At 47.4% G+C, this 27,208-nt stretch overlaps 1 protein-coding gene across 2 annotated transcripts in view; it reads right to left on the minus strand.

The window, feature by feature from the left end:
• The window catches only part of GRM7 (glutamate metabotropic receptor 7), a 309,474-nt gene that overhangs the window by 114,720 nt on the left and 167,546 nt on the right, over positions 1-27,208 (minus strand). For both annotated transcript variants that reach the window (XM_075095593.1, XM_075095592.1), the window contains exon 5: positions 4,790-4,930. In XM_075095593.1, coding sequence (XP_074951694.1) covers positions 4,790-4,930 — 141 coding nt within the window. The remainder of the gene's footprint in view (positions 1-4,789; positions 4,931-27,208) is intronic.

Consider the following 27,208-nt stretch of genomic DNA (forward strand, 5'->3'; position numbering starts at 1 on the left):
ACAACAAAAAAAATCCCAGCTACTGGTTTCATTTTAAGCCAAACCACCAATAATTAAATGGTATGCCAAAATTATCTGGGCTGTCTTCCCCCACCCCTCCTTTCCCATGGTCGTGAAACATGGGTATCCAGACCTGGGCTCCCAGCGTTTTGGATACGTGATGTATTTCTCAGAAGCACCGTTTGATTGGAGACAACCCCAACCCAGGCAGGCTGTACTGGATCTTCCCCTTCAAAGGGTAAATCCCCTCCTGCAAAAAGTTGTTCCAGGAAATTCTGAAGGAAGCATGGCACACTTGGCACAACTGTGTTAACCTGGATGTTTGTATTTTACAACTATTCCTTTGCTACCTTAACTTTCTCCTTTACTAAATGGAAATCTGACCTTTTCTTCCCTCCCCACCAAGAGCTGTGCCCAAAGCAGGCTGAGGTGCAAGGCCGGGCATTTAGCAACCTGGTACCACGCCTGATGCACATCAGAGCACGAGCTGCTCCCTCCCCAGCTTTAGAAGCAAGTGTGTGTATATACACATATGCAAATTACCGCCTTTTTTTAATTATTATTTTTACCCAAGACACCTCTGTCCTTTGCTGGCTTTTAATCCTACCTTGTAACATTCCCAGTCGAGATAAACTCAGTCCTTAGAATAGCCTTTCCTGATTGATGCTCCTCATGTTTTAGAAGGGATTTGGCCTTTTTGAGCCACCAAATATCGCCCAGTAAAATCCTGCTGATGGGCCGAGCCCCCTCACACCATTGTCCCTCCACCACACCCCCTCCTCTTCCTCCAGCCTTCCACAGGGACCCGACAAAGGCCAGGGCTCAGAGGTGCCCCGGGACGGCGGGTGTAGGAGTTCACCCCGCACGGCACATGAATTCGCTCACAGCACCAGCACCACTGCATGAGATGCTCCTCGCTGTGCTACGCAGAGAGGTTTCAGGGGGGTCCTGACACAGCTCCTGCCCTCTAAAGACTCCACACCACCCAGGAAGGGGAATCTGGGTCCCTTTGAGGTGTTTCTTCTTGTTCCAATTTAAATTCTAAGCGCAACAGTCCCTTCTTTTACAAACCCTTTTGCTGAATTTCTGTCACTTCAGCTCACAGGGAGCTTTCTCCCAGCATTTTCTTTAGAGCAAGTCATTGCCTGAGCCATCATCTGGGCTATTCCTTCAGAATGATTGCACCTGCAGATAATTAGAAAAGCTCTCCGAGTAATCTACATTCTGATAAATGACATCCAAGGTGACATCACCCTTATATCTCTTCCTTAAGCCTCCTTGAGCGTAAGGCTATCTGAATTAAAAGCTATGTTTAATAAGTGAAAACAGTCAAGTGTTGCAATTTCCTTTTCGGGCAGTGGTACAAGCCAAGGAGACGGGTCTTTAAAAACGCCGGCGCTCTTGGTGCAGCTCTTGGTGCCTCCGTGTGCTCAGAGTCCTTGCATTTCTCTTTGGCTTACGCCTCTTTCTGCCACAGGTGAGTGCAGGTGCTTCTGAAGGAGCGGGACATATCCCACCCCCACTGGTGGAGGTGGTCCTGCTGGAACTGGGAGCACCCATGGGGCGACGGCGCTGATGGTTGCTGTTAGCAGAGCAACCTGCGGGGCCGTGGGGCCGTGCAACCCCGTTAAATATTTCAATAATCGCTTTGAAACCCCTGAACAACCTGGTTCACGACAATATATACAAAGAAGCTTGTTTTGCCATGCGTTATTTCTAACTCCCTAAATCTGGCAATGTTAGTTCAGTGTGGTTTTGCACAGGAAGATACCTTCAGCTGAGCTCACAGTCGAAGCCCAGACCCCATCCCTGCACGTAACGCGACGTGGGCAGAGCATTCGGCACGGCTCCCTTTGCAGCGTCACGGCTACGAACCACACCGCTAGTCTCTTCTGCAAAGACAGTTGTTCTCTTCTGTTAATCCTTCCCTGTAAAAGCTCATTTTTACCGTAATGCATGGAACCGCAAACTACATTTTCCCCAAAGCATTCCTACATTAACCTGACGTGGCCTGTAACGACCGAATTGAATCTCTCTAATATTCTTAAATGCAAGCAGCGAGAAGTAAAGCAATGAACCGTCTAAAGCCAGTGCTTGTTCTGATCATGCACCTTCAGTGATTGCATTGGACTCCCCGCGCAGTCGGGTGGAGTGCCCTCAGGAGCAGACCCCAGCGTCCCTGGGGACGTGACCCCAGGGCCCGGGCAAGCACGGAAGGCAGCGCCGGCCGAAGCGCCGGCACTCACCGCGTGAGGCACCGATCCTTCTCGGGGCAAAAGCGCGGGGCTCGGCTGTTTGTGCCGCACGCACCGCTCTGAAACGGCCCGCGGCCCCGTACCGTGCCAGCAGACACTACCTGCACAGCGGCACAGGTGCCCTCGGCAGCAGGACAACTTAGCAGCACTGGATCGTGCCCTGAACCGTGCCAAAACAAGGCGATCGCTAGAAACAGCGTTATCAATTAATGTGTTGCATTCAATCTCATCTAGAAATACGGTGGGGCGGGCTCAATGTATTTTCATTTTCTCGTTCTATGTCCTACCCACCCCAATCAGGGAAGATTTGTCATGCTTAAATAAATGTAACTGACGTTAATGTAGAAGTTCTGCATATAGAAATAGTTCAGAAAGTTGTGATACGAAAAGGTAAGTTGCCCGCAGGGTGCCTTCCTGGAGAAGCTTTTCTTCTTGATTGCAGTCTGCGGCCGCGAGCGCCGAGCTGCTCCCTGCTACGTGCGAGCGTCTCGATTTGGAGCACGAGCCCTCCCACACCTCATGCCGGTGCTCAGGAGCACTATTGCTGTCAGAAACCGATGGCCTGTAGCCGAGTACCTCGCTGCATTACAAATTACCAATCAAATTTTAAAATAATGATGATGATCATTCATAATATTATTACAACAGTGGGACATTAAGACTCTCATACTAGCAATATAATTCAAAGCTAATGCTTTTTCTGATGCACAATTTACTTCAGTTTGTAGAAGAAGGAAGGAAGATGTCAGGGCATGTCATTTGGTACAATATTGAGCTATAATGCAGTGTTTCGGTTTGATAGGGTAAGTTAGCCATCAAAAAATAAATGTTTCTGCTGAATCCATGCTGAGGGAAGGCAGAGCACCGTTTCTACGTTCATATCAGAAAGCACAGGCTGTGAGCAACTGCAATAAAATATGGCATAAACAATAAGGGTGATAAGACGCTTTTAGAAATTATCCTGAAGATCTTTCCCCAATTTTTAGTCAAATTCCAGCCTTTGGGGGAGATTCCAAAAGCCAGATTTAACAGCTGAGTATTCCCAGCGGTAACTGCACTGTTCCTATGCACAACCCTCCCACCCCCATCCACGAACTGAAACCGAAAGCAGATGATATGAAATATGGAAAGTTTTCACCAATTTTCAATCGAAGCAAAACATATCCTCCTATGAGCTCATTTCCTTTGATCAAAATTCAAGGCAATTATTCAACATAACACATTTAAACTGCTGCTGTGAAAGATTAAAAGGAGAGGGAGGAAAGGCAAAGGGAGGCAAGGGCAAGGCGGACGTCAGGCTTTACCACCCGTATCGCAGAAGGGACCTTCTGGCTGAAGCTTATCCACACATTGGAGCAAATGCCCCAAGCCCACCCTACAGATGTTCACGCCACAAACACGGGCTCACTAGGGGCCCGGCAGTTTGAGGGCAGACTCCCTCCATTTTTGAGTTTTAGAAATGTTTTCTCTAGACAGGTGCCCTCAATCTAATACCTTAATTCAGCAGCAGATCATTAAACTGGCAACGCTGCTATTGTCCCTGCGGATCACCTGGCAGCTCTTGGTCAGGCCCACGTCTGAATGACTCCAAGAACACGCGTCTCACCCATCATTTCCTTTGAAAATAAACTCTTCAAGTTTAGCGGGCTGTATCCCCCGCATCACGGCAGTGATTGTGCTGAGAAGCGCATAGAGCAGTTAAAAACCAAATCGCCCCCACCATTACCTGGGCACCCCTGTGACTAAAAACAATTCCTTGGATCACCTCGTGGTCAGAAACAGGAATTCCTGGAAAATATGATATTTCAAACGGTGGGCAGCGCCTCACAAAAGGAAGAGAGGAGTGAATGTGGCAGCCACCAGAAAATAACAGAGGTCAAATAAGACGCTACTGAAGGTCAGGCACCTCAGTCACAAATGCAGACCGTGTGTTTTCCAGGTGACCGAGTTTGAGGCTGCAAAATTTATTTAACCCCAATTTCTTAAATTGCATCAGTGAGAACAAAAATCTGATCAACAATTTTGTGCTGCCTAGAATGAAAAGACATTTCGCTCTGTGCTAATACTTTCCTACGGGTGCATTTCCCTCACAAGTTAAATTCAAACGCACAGGGTAGGTATATGGCCAGGGGCAGGTGGTGCCGTGACGTAGTAGGTGGCCAGTTTGTGATTTGCAGATGGGTGACAAGGCGTAAGTTGTGGAAATATTCTCTATCTAAACCAAACGAAGAAGAGACCCCCAAGCCACCCTGCACCCAAACACAAGTACTTCTGGCTCTCATGGAAAACACTGATGTTCCTGCTGGATAGACAGCCAGAAAAAGGGAGAAATGGGAGAATGTATTTTTCGACTCTTTCCATCTCTCCTCCTGTCCTGCAAGGCTGATGCTGCTGTTCTGTTTTTTCTACAACCTACAAAAATTCAGTGTATTTTTTCAGTCTCTCTCCAGCCAAGCTTCCCCACATCACCTGTGCAGTCGTTCCACTGCAGCCCACGTCCAGCAGCACCAGGAGGGTGAAGTCAATGAAGTTACCTGTGCATTTACGGTCTGTGTCTTCCTTCTTTGACCCACTGATGGTTAACTTGCAGTTGAAGTTCTCCTCCCAGTACTCTGCAAACCACACGTTCCTTCTGTTGTTCTCCAGAGTTCGGGAGGTAAAATAGGCATCGAACCCTGGAGAAGGAGACAGGTAGAAAGCTGAGGTCTAGCTCATAGGGCACGGGAAGTACTGCAGCCTGAAAAACAAACTCTCGGTTTATATCTTCTTCAATACCCAGCACACATTCACCTCTCTACCCACACAAAAGGGCCGTGGAAAGAAGGGAAGTCCATTGCACGCTTCATCTGATCAGCCGCATCCTGCAAGTAAATTACTCTGTTACTGGCTGCGAGGTAAAAAGCTCAGTAAGATATATATAAAACAGAGATGAATATAAAAAGAGTTATAAGCAAAAAGTCATGGATTAGATACATACCAATAAGGAATGAAAATAAATTATGTGGTGCAGCCGATATCCGCTGAGCTCAGTACAACTAATTTCGTAATTAACCTCTCCAGAGAAGGCACTTCCATCGGGCTAAGCTACCAGCGCACCTTATTCTTTTGTAGCATGTATTTCCCCCTTAATTTCCTTTCGCAAAGGTACAGATAACAGTCAGAGAGTCGATCTAAGAGGTAGCTGTGAATCACCACGATTTACCGGACACGCTTGGATTAGACATCCCAAAGTGTGGGGGTGAAGGTGTCCTTAGACCTGTGAGATTCAGCTGGCTGCTGAAGCCATGCAGCCACAGCGAGCCCGCAGCGCTGCGAGGGTAAAGGTGACATACAGCTCCAGTGTTAAGATAATGGGGGCAAAATGATAATTCTTTAACAGCTGAGTTGAAGTGCAGTAAAGATATCCGACGGCCCTGAGCCGTCTCTTTCTCAAAACAGTCCTCTCTTCACCCAAAGAGACCATGTAATGACTATTGAATACTTCCATAGTTTCATAGATTAAACATAGTTCATAGTTTTCACACAGCTCTTAACCATATTCTATCTCTCCGTAGCAGCTCGCCAACTTGCCAGAAAATAAACATATCTTGCTTTAGCTTACTTTATTTTTTAGCAGAAACTTATATCGCTGTATAAATGTAAGTATATGTATGTACGTGTGTGTGTGTATATATATGTGTACGTACAACAACTAAAGAAGAGGTATATCTAAAGGCTCACAAACCAGGAAGGCAAATAAAAAAAGAATTAAAACTCTACAACAAAATTATACAGTTTATCAGATTCTGGTAACAAATTAGACCCGCCGCAGCGCAGGGATTTTCTCAATCAAGTTTTCAAATTCTGTAGTTCAAAACTGAGCCAAAGTCTTTTAACAGCTCAGACAATATCCCTTCAAAAATCACGCTCCTTTGAATGGATTTTCCCCACAATACAGCGCAGAACTCTGAAACAAATCCTTGCTGCCCCAACAAGCAACGGTAGCTTTTGGGCCAAAAGGAGCTCCGCGTCGCTAACTGCCCTGGGCGCTACTGCCTCGCTTCGCCCTGCTTAAGCACTCTTCCCCCCGTTGTTCTCCTCCAAAGGTGGGGTAACTCCACAGAGCCTAAGGAAACCTTTGTGCGTACAAATAATTGCAGCTCAATAGACAGATAACCTAAGAAACCTGCCCTTGGTCGCTGCAGCGACTGAAGGTCCCGCGCGAGCACGGTGTGACGGCAGGCTGGAGCCACCCCGTCCCAGCCAGGGCAGAGCTGCTCCGACAGGCACCGCCGTGGCCGTGGGGGCAGGGGCGAGCGGAGACCACCACCCTCCCATAATGACAATTCTATTCCTATCCCCATACGCTTTTGGTTTTGCTTAGCAAACAACAGGTTTGCTTAAGGACACATATATTAGTGCACATCTACGCGCTCATACACGGTGTCTTTTGTCTTTTTTCTTGTCTTTTTTCTTTCTGTAGGCGACAGAAGCTGTATTCTCTCGTCTGTGAAGAAGGAAGAGGACATGGAGTGACACAGACAAGTATTCTTGGCACAGAACATGGAAAAGGTTTATCACCTCTGCACCAGAGGCGCCAGAAAACCAGACAATCATTGTTCCACCCCTTCAGCCAGGCTGTGGGCTCCCGGCAGCTGAAATCCCTGCTTAGTTTTACAGGCTTTCCCAAACCTGACAGTTCCTGAAGTAAAGGGGCCGTGCCCATTCTCTTCAGAGTGTTCTCTCAGACTTACAACAGGCGGGTTCAAACAGCAGGATGCTCACCACTGCCGCCAGCGCCCAGTAGTTTCCCCAAGTCTTTCGCCTGTAACGAACACCATGACAGCTTTTGCTTACAGAGACAGTTTAGATTCCGTATTTTTCATGTAACCTTCCAGAACCGCAATCGCAGTCCAAGTTCATGTTACAAAAGAGTTTTTCCTTTTACTAAGAAGGTTCATGAGGTATTCAAACTATGCAAATCTGAAACCTGCATAAAGTAGATCAATAGTAAAGAGGACTTAAAAAGGGCTGGTTGCGCACTGAGAGGCTCAGAAGTAAATTATCTGGCATCAGAAAAGTGCAAATCCATCGAAGACGCAAATCTCAGAATATCCATTTTGTCCCTTTACTTGGCTTTATGGCTTGTACTAGCATTGCAGAAGAGGGTAAGGCACAGAAGCAGCCAGCTCTTATAGATACTAAACCATCTCTCTGTATTGCATGATCACATAGTTCCTTTTGATTTTGCAGGTAGAAATTAGAGTAAATATATGTTCCATTGAAAGAGAGGAAAAAGTCCCCTGCACCATAGCCAACAATTTCTCTCCTGAAATAGGTGGGTAAATTGACTCAATCTGGCACTCCACACAATGAAATTGAGTCAGAGAAAAAACATATGGCATCATTAAATTAGCCTACCAATCCATCCACTGTGGGATAAAAATAGACAGCATGTAAACAGATGGTTTCAAATAAGAAAGAAGATTAGGAGTGGGGTCAAGCTGTCTCCTTGTGTTAGCTTTGTGTACTATTGACCCAACTATAGCATATATTTTCCTCATTCTGAGTCTACTGTTCATGACTCGCATCCAAAGCCCACTGCTCACAAGACACAATGTACAACTCCAAAGACGTAGAAAAAAATAAGTATTGGGGTCTTCCAGAAAGAGCCTGAAAGCAAATTAAAATCTCACCTGCAGGTCTCACTAGAAACTACGTGGGGGCCCCTCCTGCAACAAATACACGAGGGCGCTTCAGAGCGGTGACAAACCCCCAGCAAGAAGCCATCCCAACCTAACGCCGTGCCGTCTACTTGGAAGCCAGCACCTGAAGGACCGCAGTGGAATCACGGAAACCTGTGGGCAAACCACCAAGGTGGGATCGGAGAAAACCCCGGTGGTGTATTTAAGTACTGCCGAATATCGGAGTCAACTCCATATACTCACTCAGGCGTGTCCAGCCCTTAATGTGTCTTTTACAGCTTGAAACGAAAACTTGCCGGAATAAAACTGCACTGAGCTGCTGGAAAAGGTCCGGCCTGCGATGGCAGAGAGCCCCGACCCCCTCCTGCTGTATTTATGCCAAGGCAGGGACTCGACCTGGGTTTCCCCGTGATTTAGGGAAATCATTTAATAAAACTCTCCTGCCACAGCTGTTCTGCTTAATTATCGACAAATTAGTGACTTATGAAAGTTTCTGTGCACAGGCTCTAGAAAAGGACAGCACAATTCCTCAACGTCTGATCTGAAGTTTCCTAAGGAAAATATTCATGTGGGTTAGTCGGAAGGAAATTTAGAAAATGCTCTTAGATTTTTAGGTACGTACAAGCTAAACCTGCTTTTCTGCAAACCCACGTGTATTAGCTTCACTCCTAATTAAAAGAGCGTTTCAAAGGAGATATTCAGTCACAAGATCTGCAATATATATATGGCTCAGAAAGTGAAACAGTATACCTTACCAACGTGCCAGGCTAACTGACCTCTGGGAGAAGTGCTTTATAACTTAATAAAATAAAATCAATACGTCTTGATAAAACTGTAATAGAATTCCATAAGAATTACTCTAAACCTTTACAGATTTAATAACAAATAATAACATTCTCATTGATTTTTTTTAATGATCCCTCTGCATTCTCAAGAAGGAATAAAGATGCCTGGTAAAAAGTGTACATTTTTAATCATTATTTTCTATTGATCAAGACAGGCAGGCAAGCGAGTGACTGACAGAGGGATGGCGTTAAGTAGCAGGCCAAATTTCTACTAATTCCTCACGGCGCAGGAGTACCGTGCACCCACCGGCGGATCCTGGCCGCGCTGCAGGTCACGGCACCGCTGCTCCCCCAAAGCCACAAGCCTGGTGACGGCCTCCCGACGGCGTCCCCTTTGCCAACCGCCCTCCTTCCCTCCACGCTTTGGACCAAGGAAAGTCCCCCAGCGCCAGGGCTGAGTCAGTGGGGCGCCCGACGCTGCTCCACGGGAGCGAGGCCAGGAGCACGCTCACAGGCACCCCGTGGTTATTTGATGAATATTTATAACTTCTGCGCACAGCGGGCCGGGGTACGAGCGCCAGAGGGGCTTCACATCGCCTGGTGCAAACCTGCGCACCTCCGCTGAGCTAATGGAGCCGTGCCTGTTCACACTAGGTAACATTTTAATCAAATTTAAGGATTAGTAAAGAATACTCAGTGGAATCTCACGGCTCCTAGAATATATTTTTTCCAGTTTTTTTCCCATATATCATTCCCAAGAACACTGTCAGAAAAGTTATTAGATTGTCTGAAATACTCTGGCTCAACTGAGTACACACCACACTTGTTGCTCCACGATTTGAGCCAACAAATCACCACCATTTCATTTTTTTCCCCACCATTATTTTCAGGAGGGCAGCTGTCCTAGGTGTACTTTAAAGCAACTTAAAAAAAATATAAATAAATAAATAAAGGAAAACGTATTTTTCAATTAAGAGAAAATAGGATCAATTTAAAAATCTTACTGTTTTTAAACTTCACATTAGATGCACGGCCAATAAGTAAAGCAAACGCCGACATTCGATTCTCAGCGAACGCTGATCACGTGCGAGCGTGGCGATACTGCTCCCACGCAACCAACCTCGTCAGCGCGCTTGATGAAATCCCGCAGTGATTTTCATGATTTAAATTCCTACTGAAGAACAGTTTGCACAGTAGTTACAGATCTTCAGATTATTGTATTTCGAACACCAATCATAAGGCTATGACGGATCTATGCAAAGGTGAGTGCCATGCAAATACTGTGAGCTGAAGCGTAAGGATTTAAGTCACATGAGTTAACTTAACAGCCGTGACTACAGCGGTTCTCCGGCTCTCCCGAGGCACGAGCACAAGCACCTGCTTCGGAGCACGGAGGTGCAGAAAGCCATGGAGCGGAGTCGGGCAATAGGCACTCAAGCCCCCGGGCGGTGGCAGGTGGCGATGGGCAGCTCCTTTTCCAAAGGGGCAAGGGAAAAATGGTCCAGGAATAGGAGCTTCCCTACCGCATGTTCCACCCTCGCTCACGCGTGACAAAGATACGTGGTTATGTGCTGTAAAATACAGCGCGCCACCTTTGCAGGTGGGGGTAGGGTGAAGGAACTCCTGGTGGCACGGGAGGATTAACATCAGCAACACCAGGTAACTTTGCACCAGATTCAGGCTGATCTGTAATTTGTCGCCTCTTGGAAACAGCCGACACTTGCAATTTTTCAAAAATACACAAAACACACGCTCTGCCTGGGATCTCTTGTCGCTCTGGACTATTTCTACACTTCCCACGTAGCACAAAGCTGTCCTGCGCACACGAGCTGTCCTGTCCGTGTCAGCGGCTTTGAGCCAGAGGGACACCTTAAATGTGTATCTAATTGCAGGTACTTTTTCAAATTAAAGTGCTTCATAAACATGACAGTTCAAACACAGGCCAGCGTGTTCCCTATCATAGTGACAGACTTAAGCCTGTGCTTAAGCTTGATCTTTGTGAACTGAAGACATTAAGACAACTTCCATGCATAACACTAACAAGCGGAGTTTTGGGTTCAGGGGCTCAGGGAATGAGATGGCCCAACCAAAAAAGCTGGGTGCTTAAAAGTAAAAGTAGGAATAATCACTTCTTACCCTTGCACACAGACAAGTACTAGGCTTATGTGACAAGATTTAGTGATTTCCCAGTGTTCCTCATAGATCATACTTAAGAAAATTACTTTTTTCAGCAAATTCCTCTAACAGATATAGATAATTTTATGAGATTTTACAAATTAAAATAAATCTCTCACTACTTTAAATCACTGTGATTTGATTAAATCATTATTCTTACACATAGAGAGATGATGCTACCTAATGGATTAATTTATTTTCCACCCCAGGATTAATATACAAATTAACTACATAGTAATGAAACAGACTTTAAAAAAAAAAAAAAACCAAAAAAACAACAAACCCCAAAACAAACACAAAAATAAAAAATAAAAGGGAGGTGGGGGAGATGGGGGGAAGGGACCCGATGCCAGGCGGTACAGAGGGCTGGTGAGGTCCAGGCGAGGGGAGGGATGAGCGTCACTTGGCTGCGATGCCACCAAGACCCGAGCACTGTTGGCCGTTTCCCCGCTTCGCTCGGCGGGATGCTCACGGCGCCAGCCCGAGCGCCCCTTTGACCAGGACTGGGGCAATCAGCAGCGCCCGAGAGACTGAAATGAGACATTACCGGGGGAGGATGGGAGTGTCTCATCCCCAGCTGGCTGGAGGCAGGCTCTGCATGTCAAATTTTATCTAGGCTTTTTATTCTGCGCCACTGCCGGTCGGTCACCGGGACGGAGGGTGCCGGCACAGCACCCAGCCCTGCCCCGGGCGCCACTCACAGCCCTCCAGCCTCCCCCTCCGCTCTCGGAAGCCCCTCTTGGGCCCTCCCGGACCAGGGCATCGCCAGGGGAGAAGGATGCCACAGCTAGAGCCAGCAACGCTTGCCACAGCAGCTTGATTCTCAACCAGAAAATAAGGCTTGCTGACCTGTGGTTGCTTTTTACACCCAACCCCCCCAGATGATTTATTTCTAGCATTAATCTTCCATCTCTCCTTCCATTTCATGTTACGTGTTGCCCATTTTCTGCCTGAAAGCATAACGCTCAGCTTCCCTGGCAGAGATGGCTGAGGGAATCCTACGTGCTTTGGAGGATAAGCCGGGCTCCAGGACTAACGACGCGGTTTGCCGTGGTCAGCTGCATTACGGAGGGGGAAAAAGGCAGAGGAGGCGTTTATCATGGAGAAGGTGTCAGGCACTCTTCGACAAAGGACGGGCTGCAGACGAGAAGGACGGCTGCAGGAGGGCAGGGAGGTACCCGAAAGAGAGCAGTCCCCTAGGAAAAGAGAGAGATTAAAATAGGGGATCCAAGGCAGAACCGGCACCAGTGGGACCCGCGGCAGCCGAGCGAAGTCTCCAGCGTCTCAGGAGGTGAGCTGTGGGCAGCCGCCTCGCGAGGATCCACGGTGGTAACGTGCTGTTGGCCTCAATGAACCAGCTGGTTTTTTAAGAGAGATGCCTGTCGTTTCTTGTTTACCAAATCTCTAGCACACGCTGTGAAGCATTTATTTCATGTGTCAGCAGCGGCTTTTGAGGTCTCTGAGGTTATTTAAGAAGGAAAATAATTAAGCCTAATTAAAACACGAAGTTGTTGACCTACTGCCTTTCTCATGTGCCTAAAGTGTTTTCATTCTCAGCCCATGTGGCTTGTGAGCAAATACAACGTATTGACCCAGTATCGTACGAGTAGTGATTTTACCAGTTTATGGTATTTTCATTCTTCTCTATTTCGTCCAACATATGTCCACGCTAACGATTGCTAGTTACAGAAATTTTATTTACCCAGCTAGTAAACCGTGACTTACCAGGATTACGGATGCTACAGGAGTGGAAAGCAACTACTCAGGTAGTTTTCTGGTTTTCCTAACGTTCAGGCCAAAATAGTTTTGCTTACCCACATTAAATCTGGGGTGAAAGCATCAGGTGTGGAACGCTAAGACCAATTTTAAGACAGCTAGTCTTTTTTTCAGATTTTATTATGTTGCGCGAACCACACGCTACGTATTATTATGGAGCCGTTAAGATAGTCTACAGATATTTTCTTGACCTTCTTACTCAATAAAAAGGCCATAATATTGAGTGATTTTACTAACTTCCTTCATGCCATAAAAATGCTTTGCAGTTGGTTTATTTTTTTAATAGTTCGCAACTATAACAGTGAAAAGGGTGTTTTAGTTGATGTCACGTCTGACTTCCTAGATACGTAACATAAAGCACATGCAAAGGAAATTCAGCATGCCATACTTAGGGCAAATCCAGGATTTTAAGCTATAAAGCTTCTATTATGGAAACAGGTATATATTGGCTAAGTATCATCGTTACCACTTTAATAAAATTGCACGGTTGCCACGGCACTGAGATCATGACCTAGGTGGTGTCTAGCCAGTGCTGTAATAGAAAGGTTAATATAAAGGTATATTATTATTCATTAGTCTATGTTTTATAGCCCTCAGGCACTTCTACTTTCACAGAGTTCCCATTTATATCAATATAAAGAGTAGAAACCCCTGGATTTATTTCTCCTCCTTGTCATTTCTATTGCCATACGGGCTAGAGGCCTCAGCTGAGGACGAGGTTTTCCTGCTGCAGCGGGCGCCGGACACACACGAGGGGCTTGTCCCCGGCCTCGGTTTCTCCTGCTGCCGTGGTCTGCTGGATGGCAGCAGGATCATCCTCGCACCCGAGTGGGAGGCTGGTGTCTAACCCAGAGGCACCCACCGTTTTCTTTATGAACAACAAAAAGACCAAATCCACCCCTCAGAGAGAGTCGTTACGGGGCTGAAGATGAAGGCGGCTTATGCTCCTCTTCCCCAAACATCTTCAGACTTCATAATGCACAAGGCACTTGCATTTTCAGCCACAGAGGGACTTTCCAGGTTGACACTGGTATAAATCACCTGGGTTGCTTAATGCATACGGTGCTCTCCTTTCAGCTGAATACTCCACTTCTTATTCAAATGACTCTTGCTGCTGGGATGAATAATTTTTTATGAATTGCAATACGCAGAGTCCCAGTCAAGGGAGAAACGCTGCTCGCATAAGCCTACTGTTGCGAGTGAGTATCTGTATCTGCTGTAAGGTATCACCCAAATCAGACACAGATTTAACAGAAACAGAACAGATTTAAAAATACATCCAGAAGCAGAACGTCTCTCCCAGTAGTTCATCCTTTCCTGCTGCCCGGGTATTGGAAATGGGCTATTTGTCTTGCCAGGACCTTATCCATGAAGTACTCTTTTTTTCCTCATACCTGAAGATGAGCGAAAAGCTGTTTTTTTAAATACATATCACAAGGTAACTCACCTTATAGCTTGCTTTCCCTCTCACTTGCATACCCAGTCTTCTTGACGTTATCTGTTGCTGTCTGCTTTACTGAAAGCTAGATCAGTTTCTGTATTAATCTCAGCTGGCAGCAGGACAGCTCAGGTGGAGTTAAACAGTGTCACCCAGGGGCATGGCTGAACGTGGTGGCAAGTCAGGCCCACGGGCCAGGACGCAGCTCGCTCTTTCCTATTACTAATACTTACTCCCATATTCCGAGCTGTTATTTCAGGCTTTCATTTGCAATGAACTATTTAACTAAATCCCTTTGTATGCACTGATGTCTTCTTCCCACCAGTTTTCCGAGTTCTTCCTTCCCACCCTTTTTTACTAGACGGAAGCTTCTCCACAGATGGCCTGTTTCATTTTAATAACATAAAGCAGTAAAATCAGAGAGATACAGAGGGTCTAAATGCAGAACATGAGAGTGGTTTTCTTCCCTTTGATAGCAGCAGCAGACAAAATGCACATTGTGTATCCTTAAACGCATTTAAGCTCAAGTCATCTGCTTGCATAATTTAAAATGAGGATAGAAATACAGAAATGCCTCTACATTGTAATGCAGCAACCGGAGCAACCCTTCAGCATGCTCAACAGGTTATAATTAACGATAACAAAGAATAAGAATCGATCAGCACACATAACGAACACGCCAAAACAAACACAAGGGAGGGTCAGAGCTGTCCGTGGGGAGAGGCTGCAGCCACTGCCCGGCACGGCTGCGGGAGCACGGCTGCGCTCAAGCACCGCGGGCTCCCCGGAGCACCCCGGCGGCTCAGGCGGTCGCGCCCCACACCGCTGCTGGACACGTGCTCCGACTCAGCAGACGAGCCCAGAGCGGGACCGACAGCCACGCTACAGAAAAGGTAGTTTTCCATCATCCGATGGTACACGACCTAAATTCTGAGCCGTCCAGCCACAAATAACCCCGGCGGCGGTCAGCGCACGCCCCCCGGCTGTGCCGTTCTGCCACGCGTACTTAAAATGGACTTACAAAAACCAGATCAATGCTCGGCCACATTGTTATGCCTTCCCAGCAAACAAAACGTGAAAGAAAATCAAAGCCCATCCTCCTCCTGCCTGCGGTGGGAGCGGGAGAATGAGGCGAGAGACGTACCGATGGAGGCCGAGACGTACCTGCCTTGTGCTGCGCGGCGGGGGAGCACGAGGGGCGGCTCCTTCCCCGGCCACACGCAGAACTCAGGCCCCAGGCTGCAGAACTCACCGGGTTTCAAACATCATTTCCTTATACTGCATTCAATTCCTTCAATATACAGAGTTAATTTTCTTTCTTTCTCTGTATATATTTGCGTGTGCCTTGCTGATGCGTTACCATGTCAACGGGAATAATTACAGCACGTGTAAATACATTTGCGTGCCCTAAAATTGATAAGCACGCTCACAGACCCATACTTACGCACACACAGCCCCCCCCCAGACCAGACATCAAGAGGTGCCACGCCGTATTTTTGCTGTTGACATGGTAACACTGGCTTAGATGAAGGTACCAACGCTCTTTCAGAATGCTATTTCACGTGACGCCTCCTTTCTGCAGAGCCATCGTTTAAACAGCCCACGTGGCAGACACCTGCCAGCCTGGCCTGCGAGCTGCAGTCAGGTGGAGCCGATACATAAACTGGCACAACAGAGGCCGTCCATGCACGGCGCTGGGGGTTTGATATAATTGGCTGTGCACAGCAAAGCCATGCCTCAGTTTTATTTTAAAATTCCCCTTGAGATAACATCCCTAAGAAAATATTATCTGACAAATCATTGCATTCTTCCCTTTTTTGCTTAAAATCTTTAAAAACAAACAAAAAAAAATTTACTCCCTTGATTTTTTGACAACTGACTTCTTGATTATAAGGTGGCTTTAATAATGCCAGCCAGCCAGCGCGTGCCAGGATGCAAGACAGAGCGATATAATTACTGTTCTCTCCCTCCCTCTCCACAGCCTTCTCAGCCGAGGCCGTTAACACAAAGTTTCAGCTTCCATCCCACTGTGTGCGTTAATCACATCAAACCACAAGGTACCCAGAACAAGTGCTCAGACTTGTATGTGACAAGGCAAAGATAATGGGGCTCATTTCTGAGGCCGGGGGATCCGGTACAGTCACTTGGGGTGGCCTCGAGGCCACGGAGTCCTGAACAGGAACGCCCGCATCGCCCCGAGTACTTGTCGTCGGAATACCCTGCATCCTTCAGGGAAAGCAAAAAGCTTTCCAATTTGAATTAAATATTTCAGGAGCCCATTCTTCATCACCCCTACTTTCTTTCTCTCTGTTCCCCAGGGCTACCCCCACCCCCAGCTCAGCATCACCTTTGGGATCCCTTAAGGACCACCAGGCAAGGGCCCTTTGCCAGTTCCAGGCTCGGATCCTCTCCTCATTTTTCTGTGTTTCCAACGTACACTCAAGAAGCTGGGAGGGTGCAACGGCATCACTCGGACAGACCTGAGCCCTCTCCCAGCCAACAGTACACAGATCTTACAATCACAGAATCATTAAGGTCTAGGATTATCAAGTCCAACCATCAGCCCAACGCCCCCAGGTCTCCTAAACCAAGCCCTGAAGTGCCGCGTCTACACGCCTTTTAAATACCCGCCAGGGACGGTGACTCCCCCACCTCTCTGGGCAGCCTGTGCCAGGGCCTGACCGCTCTGCCAGTGAGGAATTTTTCCTAAACTCCAACCTAAACCTCCCCTGACGCAGCTTGAGACCGTTTCCTCTTGTTCTATCATTAGTGCCTTGGGAGAAGAGACCAACCCTCCCCCCACTACAGCCCCTCTCAGGCAGTTGCAGAGCGCGATACAAGAGGACAAAGGTCCAAGAGCATCTCCCCTGGCTGCTGCGGTGAGACCGAATCCCACGCATCTCGCTGCCGAGCGCCAGCCCAGGCAGGGATGCTGGAAACGGGGCCGCAGGGCTCGGCGCCGCCGGCGATGGGAGGGACACTTCCAAACCCGGCAGATCTGGGGGACCCCTCTCGTCAGAGATGCCTTAGCAAGGATGAATAAGACAGTCTAAACATAAGAAAACTTTCAAATGGCTCTCAAGTTGCAAGATAATTTGTATTCCCCTCTCTTCATACCAACACATTAACCAAATACATTATTTCCATAATGAGGAGATGAACATCTGTGTGGCTTCCCAAAATTTCAAGTGGCAATACTCGAGACAAGTATTCTCTCTTTGGGGATTGACACATCAGCATTTTAAATAGTTGCCAAAGCTAAAAAACATAATTTAAATTCTAAGAAGACATTAAAGAAAGAGTTCAGGTCTGATTTAGATATTTTATTTTTTTTTTAATAAAGGACACCAATTTGAGTCCACAACTAAAGCTGCTGCAGTATTGTATTAACCTTGGTACTTGGCTCTGTGTAAGTGAGCTGCTTAACGCAAACTTTAACAGAGTATGAGGAGCATAAATATCTGAAACAGTAGTACATTACTGGAAATTACAGTAAGAGAGAGCCGGATCCCTGAAGCGCCCCCGTGGCGCAGCAGAGCTGCCCCCAAGCCCCCGCGAGCCGGACACCACCTCGCCAGGCAGAAAACCCGCCCCATCAGTCAGCTGCGGATACGCGCTCCCAGCTAGCCCGGCTTCATTTCTTCCTAGCTTTTGTCTAATAAATCCACTAGATCGCCAGGAAAAACAAACAAGCAAACCCCAAACTTTGCAAAGAGGCTATTTTACTACTTCGTTTCCAACTTCAGTAATCGCTTACGGCACCTGGGAAGTCTCAGAAGCCGCCTCCGGCCACAAACGACGTACGTTCACGAGCGCCCACCACCGCCCCGCGTGCGAAGGGGCCAGCAGCCACTCGAACCTCCCGCTCAGAAGCGGCCACCCTGCAGATTGTGTTTCCCTTTACCCCAATGCCTCAGCTACGCAGCGCTACGGGCGCTAACACAAAAATGTCTTCCCCCTCTTCCTTTCCACAGCGCCACCATCGTCTTCCTGTTGCCCTTGGTTCCCTCGCACAGCAGCAGGCTGCAACCGCCACAGAACCACTAACGCTACCCAGAGAACAAACAGGCTCTTTCCACGCGAGCATCTTTAGCGACAAAGCCTATGTGGCAGCCTCAGCACACCTACGTGGAAGAACAGAAGGGATGTCAATAACTTCCAGATGTCATTAGCAACTCCTTCCGTAAGATCCTAAAATATTTTCCTTTGGAAATTTCTGCTACGCGAAGCGGTAATTAAACCGAGAAACACGGGCTACACTTGAAGAAAAAGATTAAAAGCATTTTCTCGTCGCAAGGGTAACCGAAGGCGACTTGGAATCGTTTAACCACTACCAGTACCCCAGGAAAGGAATTAGAGAAAGAAAAGCTGTGTTTCAGTTCATAAATGACTCTGAGGCTCACTGCTTCCCAGGCACTCGTGGACATCCCATGCTGGAAGAAAGCCAAGATCCTCACCTACTCTGCTCAGTGTAGAGAAGCAAAGATGCTGGTTCTGCACCTATTCCTGGTGAATATATTGAAGCCCAGGCTCTACAGGTGGCTATTATCAGTGTAATAGGAAAACTCTGACTCTAATTAGGCTTAATCATTATTCACAAGCAATTACAGCATGCTCTTTTCAGTAATAATCATCAATTTGAGGCCGCTCACTTGCTTCATACTTCATTCTTATAAATTCTAACACAATTCCTTTTCGAAGGTGACATCCCTCAGCACCACGCCCAAGCTCTTGCTGAGCCGCCAGCAGACACAGGATAGGAGGGGAGTTGGGTTTGGGGTTTTTTTTCCTCTATTCTTAAAGATTGGATTAGTAGAAAACCTTAGTTTGCCTGGCCCTTCTTTTTTAAATAGCTTGCACGACTAATCACATAATTAATTATGCCCTAGCTTAGTGAAGAGGGAGGAAAGACTACAGGTTTAAAAAGCTTTGGTTGGCTGCAGCCTGATGCCGGGTGCATACGGGAGCTCTTGGCCCACTCACCTGTGCACATGCAAAAATTATAAATAGAGAATTATGACTTTTAACTCTTCAAAAAGCGGTCGCTGCTGCAGGGGAACAGCAGCACAGGGGTGGGAGCGGATACACAGCACCTGCTCCCCCAAACCCCCATCACCCAGCAGGAAACGGAATTTTTCTAGCAGAGAAAATGTCAGTTAATTTGCCCCATCTCCCAGCAGGCGCAGTACTCTTGTCCCCCGCAAGCCTTCCTCCCCGAGGGCAGCAGCGCTGCGGAGATGCTCCGAAACGCGCTGCGGACACCTGTCAGTAGAGCAGACCGTAACCCACGGGCGCTGCCGAAGGAGGCCACGGAGCTGCTCCTTTCTGGGGGCAGCGGCCAGGAGCAGCAGCAGGAGAGGGCGAAATCAGCTGAAAGCTCTTGGAAGGGGATTAGCGATTGCTGAAGCCTCAGACACTGAGCTTCTGCTTTCTCTTTCTACATCTTTTTCTTTCCTTCTAGATTTAATAGCGGTTGGAGAGTGGTCGGAGGGACGGTGACAGCCTGGAGCAGAGGGTCTCCACCTTATGCCATGCCCCAGTAAGCGGGGGTTTCCCACGCCCACGTCCCCCATCTCCTTCCAGCCCAGTCCCAAAGGCGGCGGGGCAGCCTGGGGCAGACGAGTGCGCTGGCTGCGTCGCGGCAACCGCACGAGTAAGTGAATGAATTTGAGATGGACCATGTCATGGCCATGAAACAAAGAGTGAACCGCTTTCAAGACAAATTACCTTAAGCTGCACAGAGGGGCTTCTTTGCCCGCAAACACGTGGTTCTTCACCATCCCACAATTATATTTTAACCATGAGACAAAAGGTTTGTGTTTATCTATCCTTACCAGGAGACCAAGATCACTGATATATCGGCTCTTGCTCCACTCCGCACCTGTGATTACACTGAGGATTTTGTCCTGAATTATTTTCCATTTCCTTTGGTCATTAGAGCACTGTCACGCAGTCAGTCAACAAAATGAAAACACATTCTGAAGCAGATCTGCAAACCCAGCATGAGTGAAGTGGGCGCCTTCGCATTGATCGTATCATCTTTAAGGAAATTACGTGTATTATTATGTGTATTATTTCCTAAACTATTGCTTTCAAAAGCCTATAATCATTCAAGCATTAACAATGCAAACTAAAAGGAAAAAAAAAAAACCCACACTCAACCACACAAACAAGAAAACTCTTTCAAACCTCCGTCCACTTCCTAAAACTAGCACATTTATTTTTGTGTCCGAACCTTGCCCAGCGGAGCCCGGCCTGTGCCAGAAGCACACAGTTCACCTGTGTTGGCGTGCAGGGAGCCCCAGCGGCGGCGGAGCCGGAGACCTTTCCCGGGATGCTCCAGGTCCCCACGGCGAGAGCTAGGATGGTAATCGATAGCTACTCATGCAGGAAAACAGAGACACTAATAAACACATAATCCGTACAGAGAATACAATTTAGTGTATAATAGAAGCATATTAATTTGCTACTTGCAAACAGGGGTGCCGGGCTTGCATTTCACCCTAACGAAAGCCTCAAACGTTTTTATTTTTGCTTTGCTTGAGAGATTATGAAGTAGTATTTCTTAGGGCTTGCTAATAAAGGGAACGAATAAGTAAGTCATAGAGGATTTTAGAGACTAATTTTAACTGGCCTAGAGAAAGAATCTTTTTAGGTTGTAGCAGCAAAGTCAGAAATAGCAAAAGAGAAAAATTTCCTGTGAGAATTTAGGAATTTTTTTTTTAAGTATCATTCAATGCCAGGGAAAAACTGACCCCAAAGAGGAAGAGAAATATTAAACAAGCTAATACTTATTACCATTTGTGAAGAGTAGTGGAAAAGCTGATAAGATAAAGAAACATTGAGATGCATCAATTTAAACAAAGCAGCGTGGAAATAACGTGTTACTGTAAATATACCAGAGTCGAAGCTGTCTTGGTAGAGGATTCCATGTACACGGATGAATTACGCACGAGATTTAACAGTCGTTTCCCATAAAGCACGCGGTTTCCCGGAGGAGCAGGAGGCGGCGCGAGCGTACCCGCGTGCCCTCCCGTGCGCGAGGCAGCGGGGCGCGGAAGGGCACGACGCCCCAGGCTGGCCTGAGGAAACGAGACCCTGCGAGCAGCAACGCTGGCGGCACGGGCTCATGACGGCTCAGCCCCTCCTGGCCACGGCTCGGGGCCCTGCCTGGTTTCCTGACCCGCAGGCAGGGCGGCTGCTGGCGGCGGGATGCTGCGGGGGGGGAGGGCACCCCTTTGGCTGCTGCCTCGCCCCGCACAAATGCCCCTCCAATGGGCTACGCTGGTATTTACTTCGCAGATGGCGGGGGGATCTTCTTTCTTTCATTTTAATTTCTAATTTTTAATATATTCTAATATATATTTAATATTTCTATATATTCTATTATTTTAAATTTTTACTGCAAAACATAACCCTTGTAGAAAAGGCTGACGACTGAACCTTTTATTTCTTCCATCACCTTACGGCACAAGCAGGCTGTATTTATATTCTGCATTTCACCGCCCAATTTCAGCGTCTGAATCTTCCCAAGTTAAAACACTGTAATAATTGTAAAGGGAAATAAATGGTCACTTAGTATCCATGGACCTAACCCCAAAGCCCTCACTCAGCGCTCTTTCTTAAGCCCAAATTTGTCACAAACATGAACAAACGTTGAGAGAGACCATCGGTCCTTCTGCTCAGGTAAGCGTCATTCTTCATTGCCTCTTTTGCAGCACCCATGGGCACCGGGCTGGAGGTGCTACCTGCCGTATTAAACTCTTTCTGCTTTGCCAAAGCAGTATATCAGAGATGAAAAATTATCTGTTCCATTAGGAACAATCTGTGGTTCTTAGCCCTCCCGCAGAATGGCATTTCTAAAACTAGATATTTGGGGCCATTCATGGCTATTTTTACCTAAAATAGGAGATTATTTCAGAAAGCTCCTGCAATCTCTTTCTTACATGAAAAATAAATGGCAAAACAAATACTCTGCCAATACACCTCCTGTGAATTAGGAAAATACCTTAACCTCTTAAATTACAGTGGAAGAAACGTCAGGAGAGGCGCAACTCTCGCGCAAAGAGGAGAGGGGAGCTCCTCCTCTCCCTCCCCACCCCCACAGGAGCAGCCCCAGGTTCGGACCCCGCCACGTTGGCAGACGCAGGGTAGGAGGCTTCAGATGGACTGCGGGCACGCCTCACCGCCCGCCCGCCCTAATTCCCTCCTCCCGCTCCTTTCTTTCGGCACCGAGGCCGCTCGCGCTCCCAGCTCGGCACCGTAACGTCCTCTCGGCTCCCTGCCTCGGCTGCGTTGAGTCAAGGAGGCGAACGCACCGCGGGTGCTGCGCTTGGCACGGTGTTGGTGCCGGTACTGCTCTAAGGGAGTGGGAGAAGGTGGTAAAATCTTTTCCCGACTTCTGTTTCTACGCCTGAACAGAATGCCAAACTAAGCCTTTATTTTGGTATCATTCTCCACGAGCCCACTCTGCTTCAGCGGCCCAGGAGGGGCTCGCTCACGAGGGGCCGGTGAGGTCCCCCAGGCTCCATCGCTCCCCACATCCTGGAAATTCTGCCAATTTTACTAACAAACAGAAAATTAATTCCTTTCAACAAATGAGGCTCGAGGCTCTGCGCAGAAGCAGAGAGCAACAGCGCTAGAAAACACTAGGATTTCCCAGCCGGGGGTGGGGGGTGGTGCAGGGAACTGCCCTTTGCCTTCTCCACGCGCCTGCTGCGTGGTACCCACGCGTTGCTGAGCACCCGTCGTGTTCCCGAGCGCGAGGATGGGAATTTGGCTGCCAGCCTAAGCTGCCCTCGGGCTCTGCTGCCTTGCAAAGATGCTGTAGAGCAGCACACGGCCGGCTGCTGTGCAGAGGAGGGAACGCTCCCCCGTGAGCCCCCTCCAGTCACGGGTACCCCGTAACGCCTTCTGTGCAGAGCAAACCTGCAGAGGAAGGCTTGGAGGGTCCTGCCGGATCACGTGCCGATCGGGAGCTGCCACACAAAGACAGCAGGCTTTCTAAAAACAAAATTCTGCCTTTCTGGATGGCGATATTCTGCCCAAATGTGGCCGACAGAGAGCCGAGGCAACGCCGGTGTTAGATCACTGAGAAGAAAGCGGTTCTTCAGAAGACGCAGTTCAGGGTATTCCAAAAGCACGACCACTGACCATGTATCCAAAGAGTGATCAATAGCTAAACATTATTCTGTGAATTATCACTTCTTACAGCAGCAACCGCCCTAGTGCCTGTGTGTGCATGCGTACACATCTCTCCACTCAAAACAACCACCCACACAATCTCCAGTGTCCTGAAATAACAGTTAAATATGAACATCAAAGAGAAAATGTCAGCGTAATCCCTGGGAGCAATACAGAAAAATCAGAAATATGGAGACACACACATATACCCACAGAATGAATAACAGCAGGCTCTGGCCAGAGAAGTGCCTCGATTTTGAGCAAGCCAGATCTGTTGCAGGTTGAACGAGCAGTATATTTCATTTCAAGGGGCCAAAGAGAAAGCTTCCTAAATCTTTATTTTACAGGGTTCTTTACGGCCAAGTTAGAGCTTTCTACCTAATTTCTTTGCTATGAAGCAGCAACGCCATTTGAAAAGGTACTGGTTCAAACCCCATCTCAGATAAAATTTCTTGCCAGTGCTGTTGTGGTTATGAGCTGTGTCTCGCACCAGGCAGTGGCAGATAATTCACCTTCAAACTGCCTAAGAAACCCCAAAAGAACTCCAATAACCGAACACCACAAACCAGCCAGACGTGTAACTTTAACAAAAATACCTCACTGAAATGATGTAGAATTTTACATTTTGAGTTGCAACATTAAGTGGGTTGGGTTTTTTTAATGCATTCCCGCACGGGAGCGCGGGTTTGGAGCGCTCTGGGGCACTCCTTTGAGTCTGCAGCAGCACAGAGATTACAGCTGAGACTGTATTTCTCAGCGACTAACATTTACAGGGAATCCTAAACAAAAGAAAGAAGACCCCCAAAGCCTCAATGCCGTCGTTTATAAGAAAACTACAAAAACCACATTAGTTAGAAACTTGATAAAAATCCTGTTTCTTAACTTCTCTGTATCTGCATATTAAAAAAATAACACTACCCTTAAGCTACTCTCTCTTTGAACTTACTAAACCTCTCCCCAGAGCCTTTCCTTCAACCTGTTAAAGCCAAGCCCTGCATTGCTACTGCAACACCTCCGTGAATGCACAGTTTCTGCCTACGGTCAGGGAATAGACCCTGTTTGCCTGAATCTCCAGCATTACCGCGTCCGTCGATCCCCGGGGACGGGGCATCACCGTGCAGCGGTATTTAAGCCAACATTTAATCGCACCACGCTTTTCATCAGGAACCTTCAAACTGGCAGCCCACAGAAGAGCATGTAAGACAAGCGCGGCGCGATGCCCGACTCGGCGCCCCAGCTAAAGCGCGCTCACTTCGGCAGCCCTCAGCCCGGCCCGCTGCACACGTCCGTCTGTCCGTCCGCCGGGCCTCGCACGCTGCACTCCTGCAGCATGAGCCCGGACGTGCGCAGGCAAGAGGCAATGCGATTCAGCACTCAGCCAGGAGGAATCAACCCTAATCTTAACTCCCAGAGCGACTTTTCAACAGGCTGGAATCGATATGCAATAAACTTTTCACGGCTGCAAGTGTGTCTTGGATTCCCAGGTAACCACAGCATTCATTTAAATTCAATTAATGGCTTCATCAGCATTGGGAAAGGTACGTTCCCAACAAGTTTGTGGGTAGAATGGCTTTAAACGCTGTGTGATTGATCCAGAAGAACAAAGGTAAATTATTCCTTCACCTCCACTTGGCCGGCTAACAGGTTTTCCATAAGGAATACGAAGCGCCATTTGAAAGCATCTTTTTGACAAAATGTATGGGATGAAATAACAAAACTATCTTAACAGAGGATACATCTCTGTATTTACTTAATTAACAATTTGAGCACACAACACCCTTAGCGTTTGAATTCCAAAGCTGATAAAGATAATTTACTCATGGGGGAGAAATGCAAATAAACCTGTGTGTGTAATGTCCTTGCGCAAGCTCCACTTGTAAGAGGTGGCGTCCAAACCAGAGTCGCTCCGTCAAGCTGCCGACACCGTGTATTTCCTGACCGTTGTTGCTTGTAATCACGGCATTTCGCGCCCCGGAGACCAGGGCTGTGCCCCGTCCCGGGGGCGCAGGGGAGGGAAGACTGAGAGCAGCGCGGCCAGCACAGCGAAGAGCCAACCCGGAGGTGCCCAGGGAGAGCAGAGCCACCGAGGCCGGAGCCCTTCAGCAGTGCCGAGAGTAAAACAGGTCAGATGGGTGGCAGCAAGGAGGTGAGAGGAAAATTCAGGGGAGGCGATGGGAAAACTGAGTAGGTTTGGGAGTGACGGTCCGTGCTACTTATGTCTTTTCCCCTGCGACTGGTGTCTCCTCTGGGTTTTGGTGTCCAAGGGCTCTGCTAGAGCGAGGCTGCAGCGATCCCCTGGCCCCGCAGCCCGGGACGAACCAAACCTCCCGAGCCAGGTCTTTCCATCACACTTATTCTCTTAAAAGCACGCACTTGCACCCCAGGAACGCAGAGAAAAAGCTTGAGACCAACAGAGCACTGAGACTTTGAGCGAGGCTATAAATAAGAAAAAAAATCCAAACAGGACTGTTTTACAAATGTTATTATGAGCTATAAGACAGCCTGTTCTGTTCAGGGAGGAGGTGGGTAAGTGCTGCACAAAGCACATCGTTCCCAGAGAAGGATCCTGGGGTAAATGCAGCCACAGCTAGATGCAGAACAGCATGCCCTTATTCATTAATGTCGGATAAAATTCGATACTGTCTCTTACACAGAGGAAAATGAACCCTGAGCTCCCTCCCTTGCTTTGCTAGACTGGGGACGCAAAGGTAAAGTATTTGAGAGCCACTAAGTAGTGAGGTACAATTTCATTCTGATTTTTTCTTAAATCACTGCTCTTTCATTTTTTTTTTTTCCACGTTTAATACCGCCCAAACCAAAAAGAATCAAATCGGCTCTTGTTGGAAATAAAAGCAAAACATTAAAAATGCAATTCACCGTCTCTTTGGAAGACAGGCAACTGCAGAATTCAGGGACAGTTATGTTGGTTTACAGCACTTGCAACGCTTCTGTTTTTTTTTTAAATAACTGCGCTTCCTTGTGCTGAATTTGAGCCATCCTTTAACCTCATAGCTGAGAGCTCCACGAGATTGCAGACCGCGGCCACATCCGTGGCTTGCTGGAATTGAATCATTAATCTTAAATCTAGTTGAATCCTGCTGTTTAGTTGCATCAGATTCTGAACCCAGACCGTAAAGAATATTTGTTTTCATCATTGGCAAAGCATTTTGCTAGACTTTCAAAATAATTAACGTCATATATTAGCCTCACTATTTCTCTTACAGCTGTTCCTCTCCTTGCATTCATTTCACTGTGAGCTGGTGCCCATGAAAAGAGATCACATATAAGAAAAAGATAAGGAAGACTATTTTAAAAGGAAAAAAGTTAGAGGAAGAACCGGATATCTGAAAGCGCTACGTCAGTAGCCTGAATGCTACCAACATGAACCACAGCGTAACAACCCGATTTGAAAATTTTCGCTCAGAAAAGAGGCATAGGCACAGCAGAAAGCAAGAGGGAAGTAGATAGTTGTTCATCTTCTTTACAGCTGAGGTTAAGAGGAAAACAATTTCTAAGATACCCCTGAATAGAGGGACATTTTCAATTCATGGAAATTATATATATTTATTTTTGAACCTTAGTAAGAGCTACTGCAGGCATTTGGACTCCTAAAAACTATGACTGTGATTTTCAGAAATTACTTATCTCTGTTCTAGTTCTATCTTTCAGACTTTATGATCCATATTTCCTCAAAAGGTGGTGTTCAATATTTTCTGCAGACCCTGCGAACCTCAATGTATGAGAGTGGGTAGGTTACAAAAGAGCAGCCAAAATTACTACTGTCCCTTGAAAATACTAGTTTTCGCTACTTCATATGCGGGGCTTAACCAGATACTAACAGGTATTACCAAGGGTTTACCAGGTATTAGTTCTTCCTGTGCTGAGCCCTGAGTGAGAGGTTTGAGGCTGGGG

The sequence above is a fragment of the Phalacrocorax aristotelis genome, chromosome 6 (genome assembly GCF_949628215.1).
Source record: "Phalacrocorax aristotelis chromosome 6, bGulAri2.1, whole genome shotgun sequence".
Classification (NCBI taxonomy): Eukaryota; Metazoa; Chordata; class Aves; order Suliformes; family Phalacrocoracidae; genus Phalacrocorax; species Phalacrocorax aristotelis.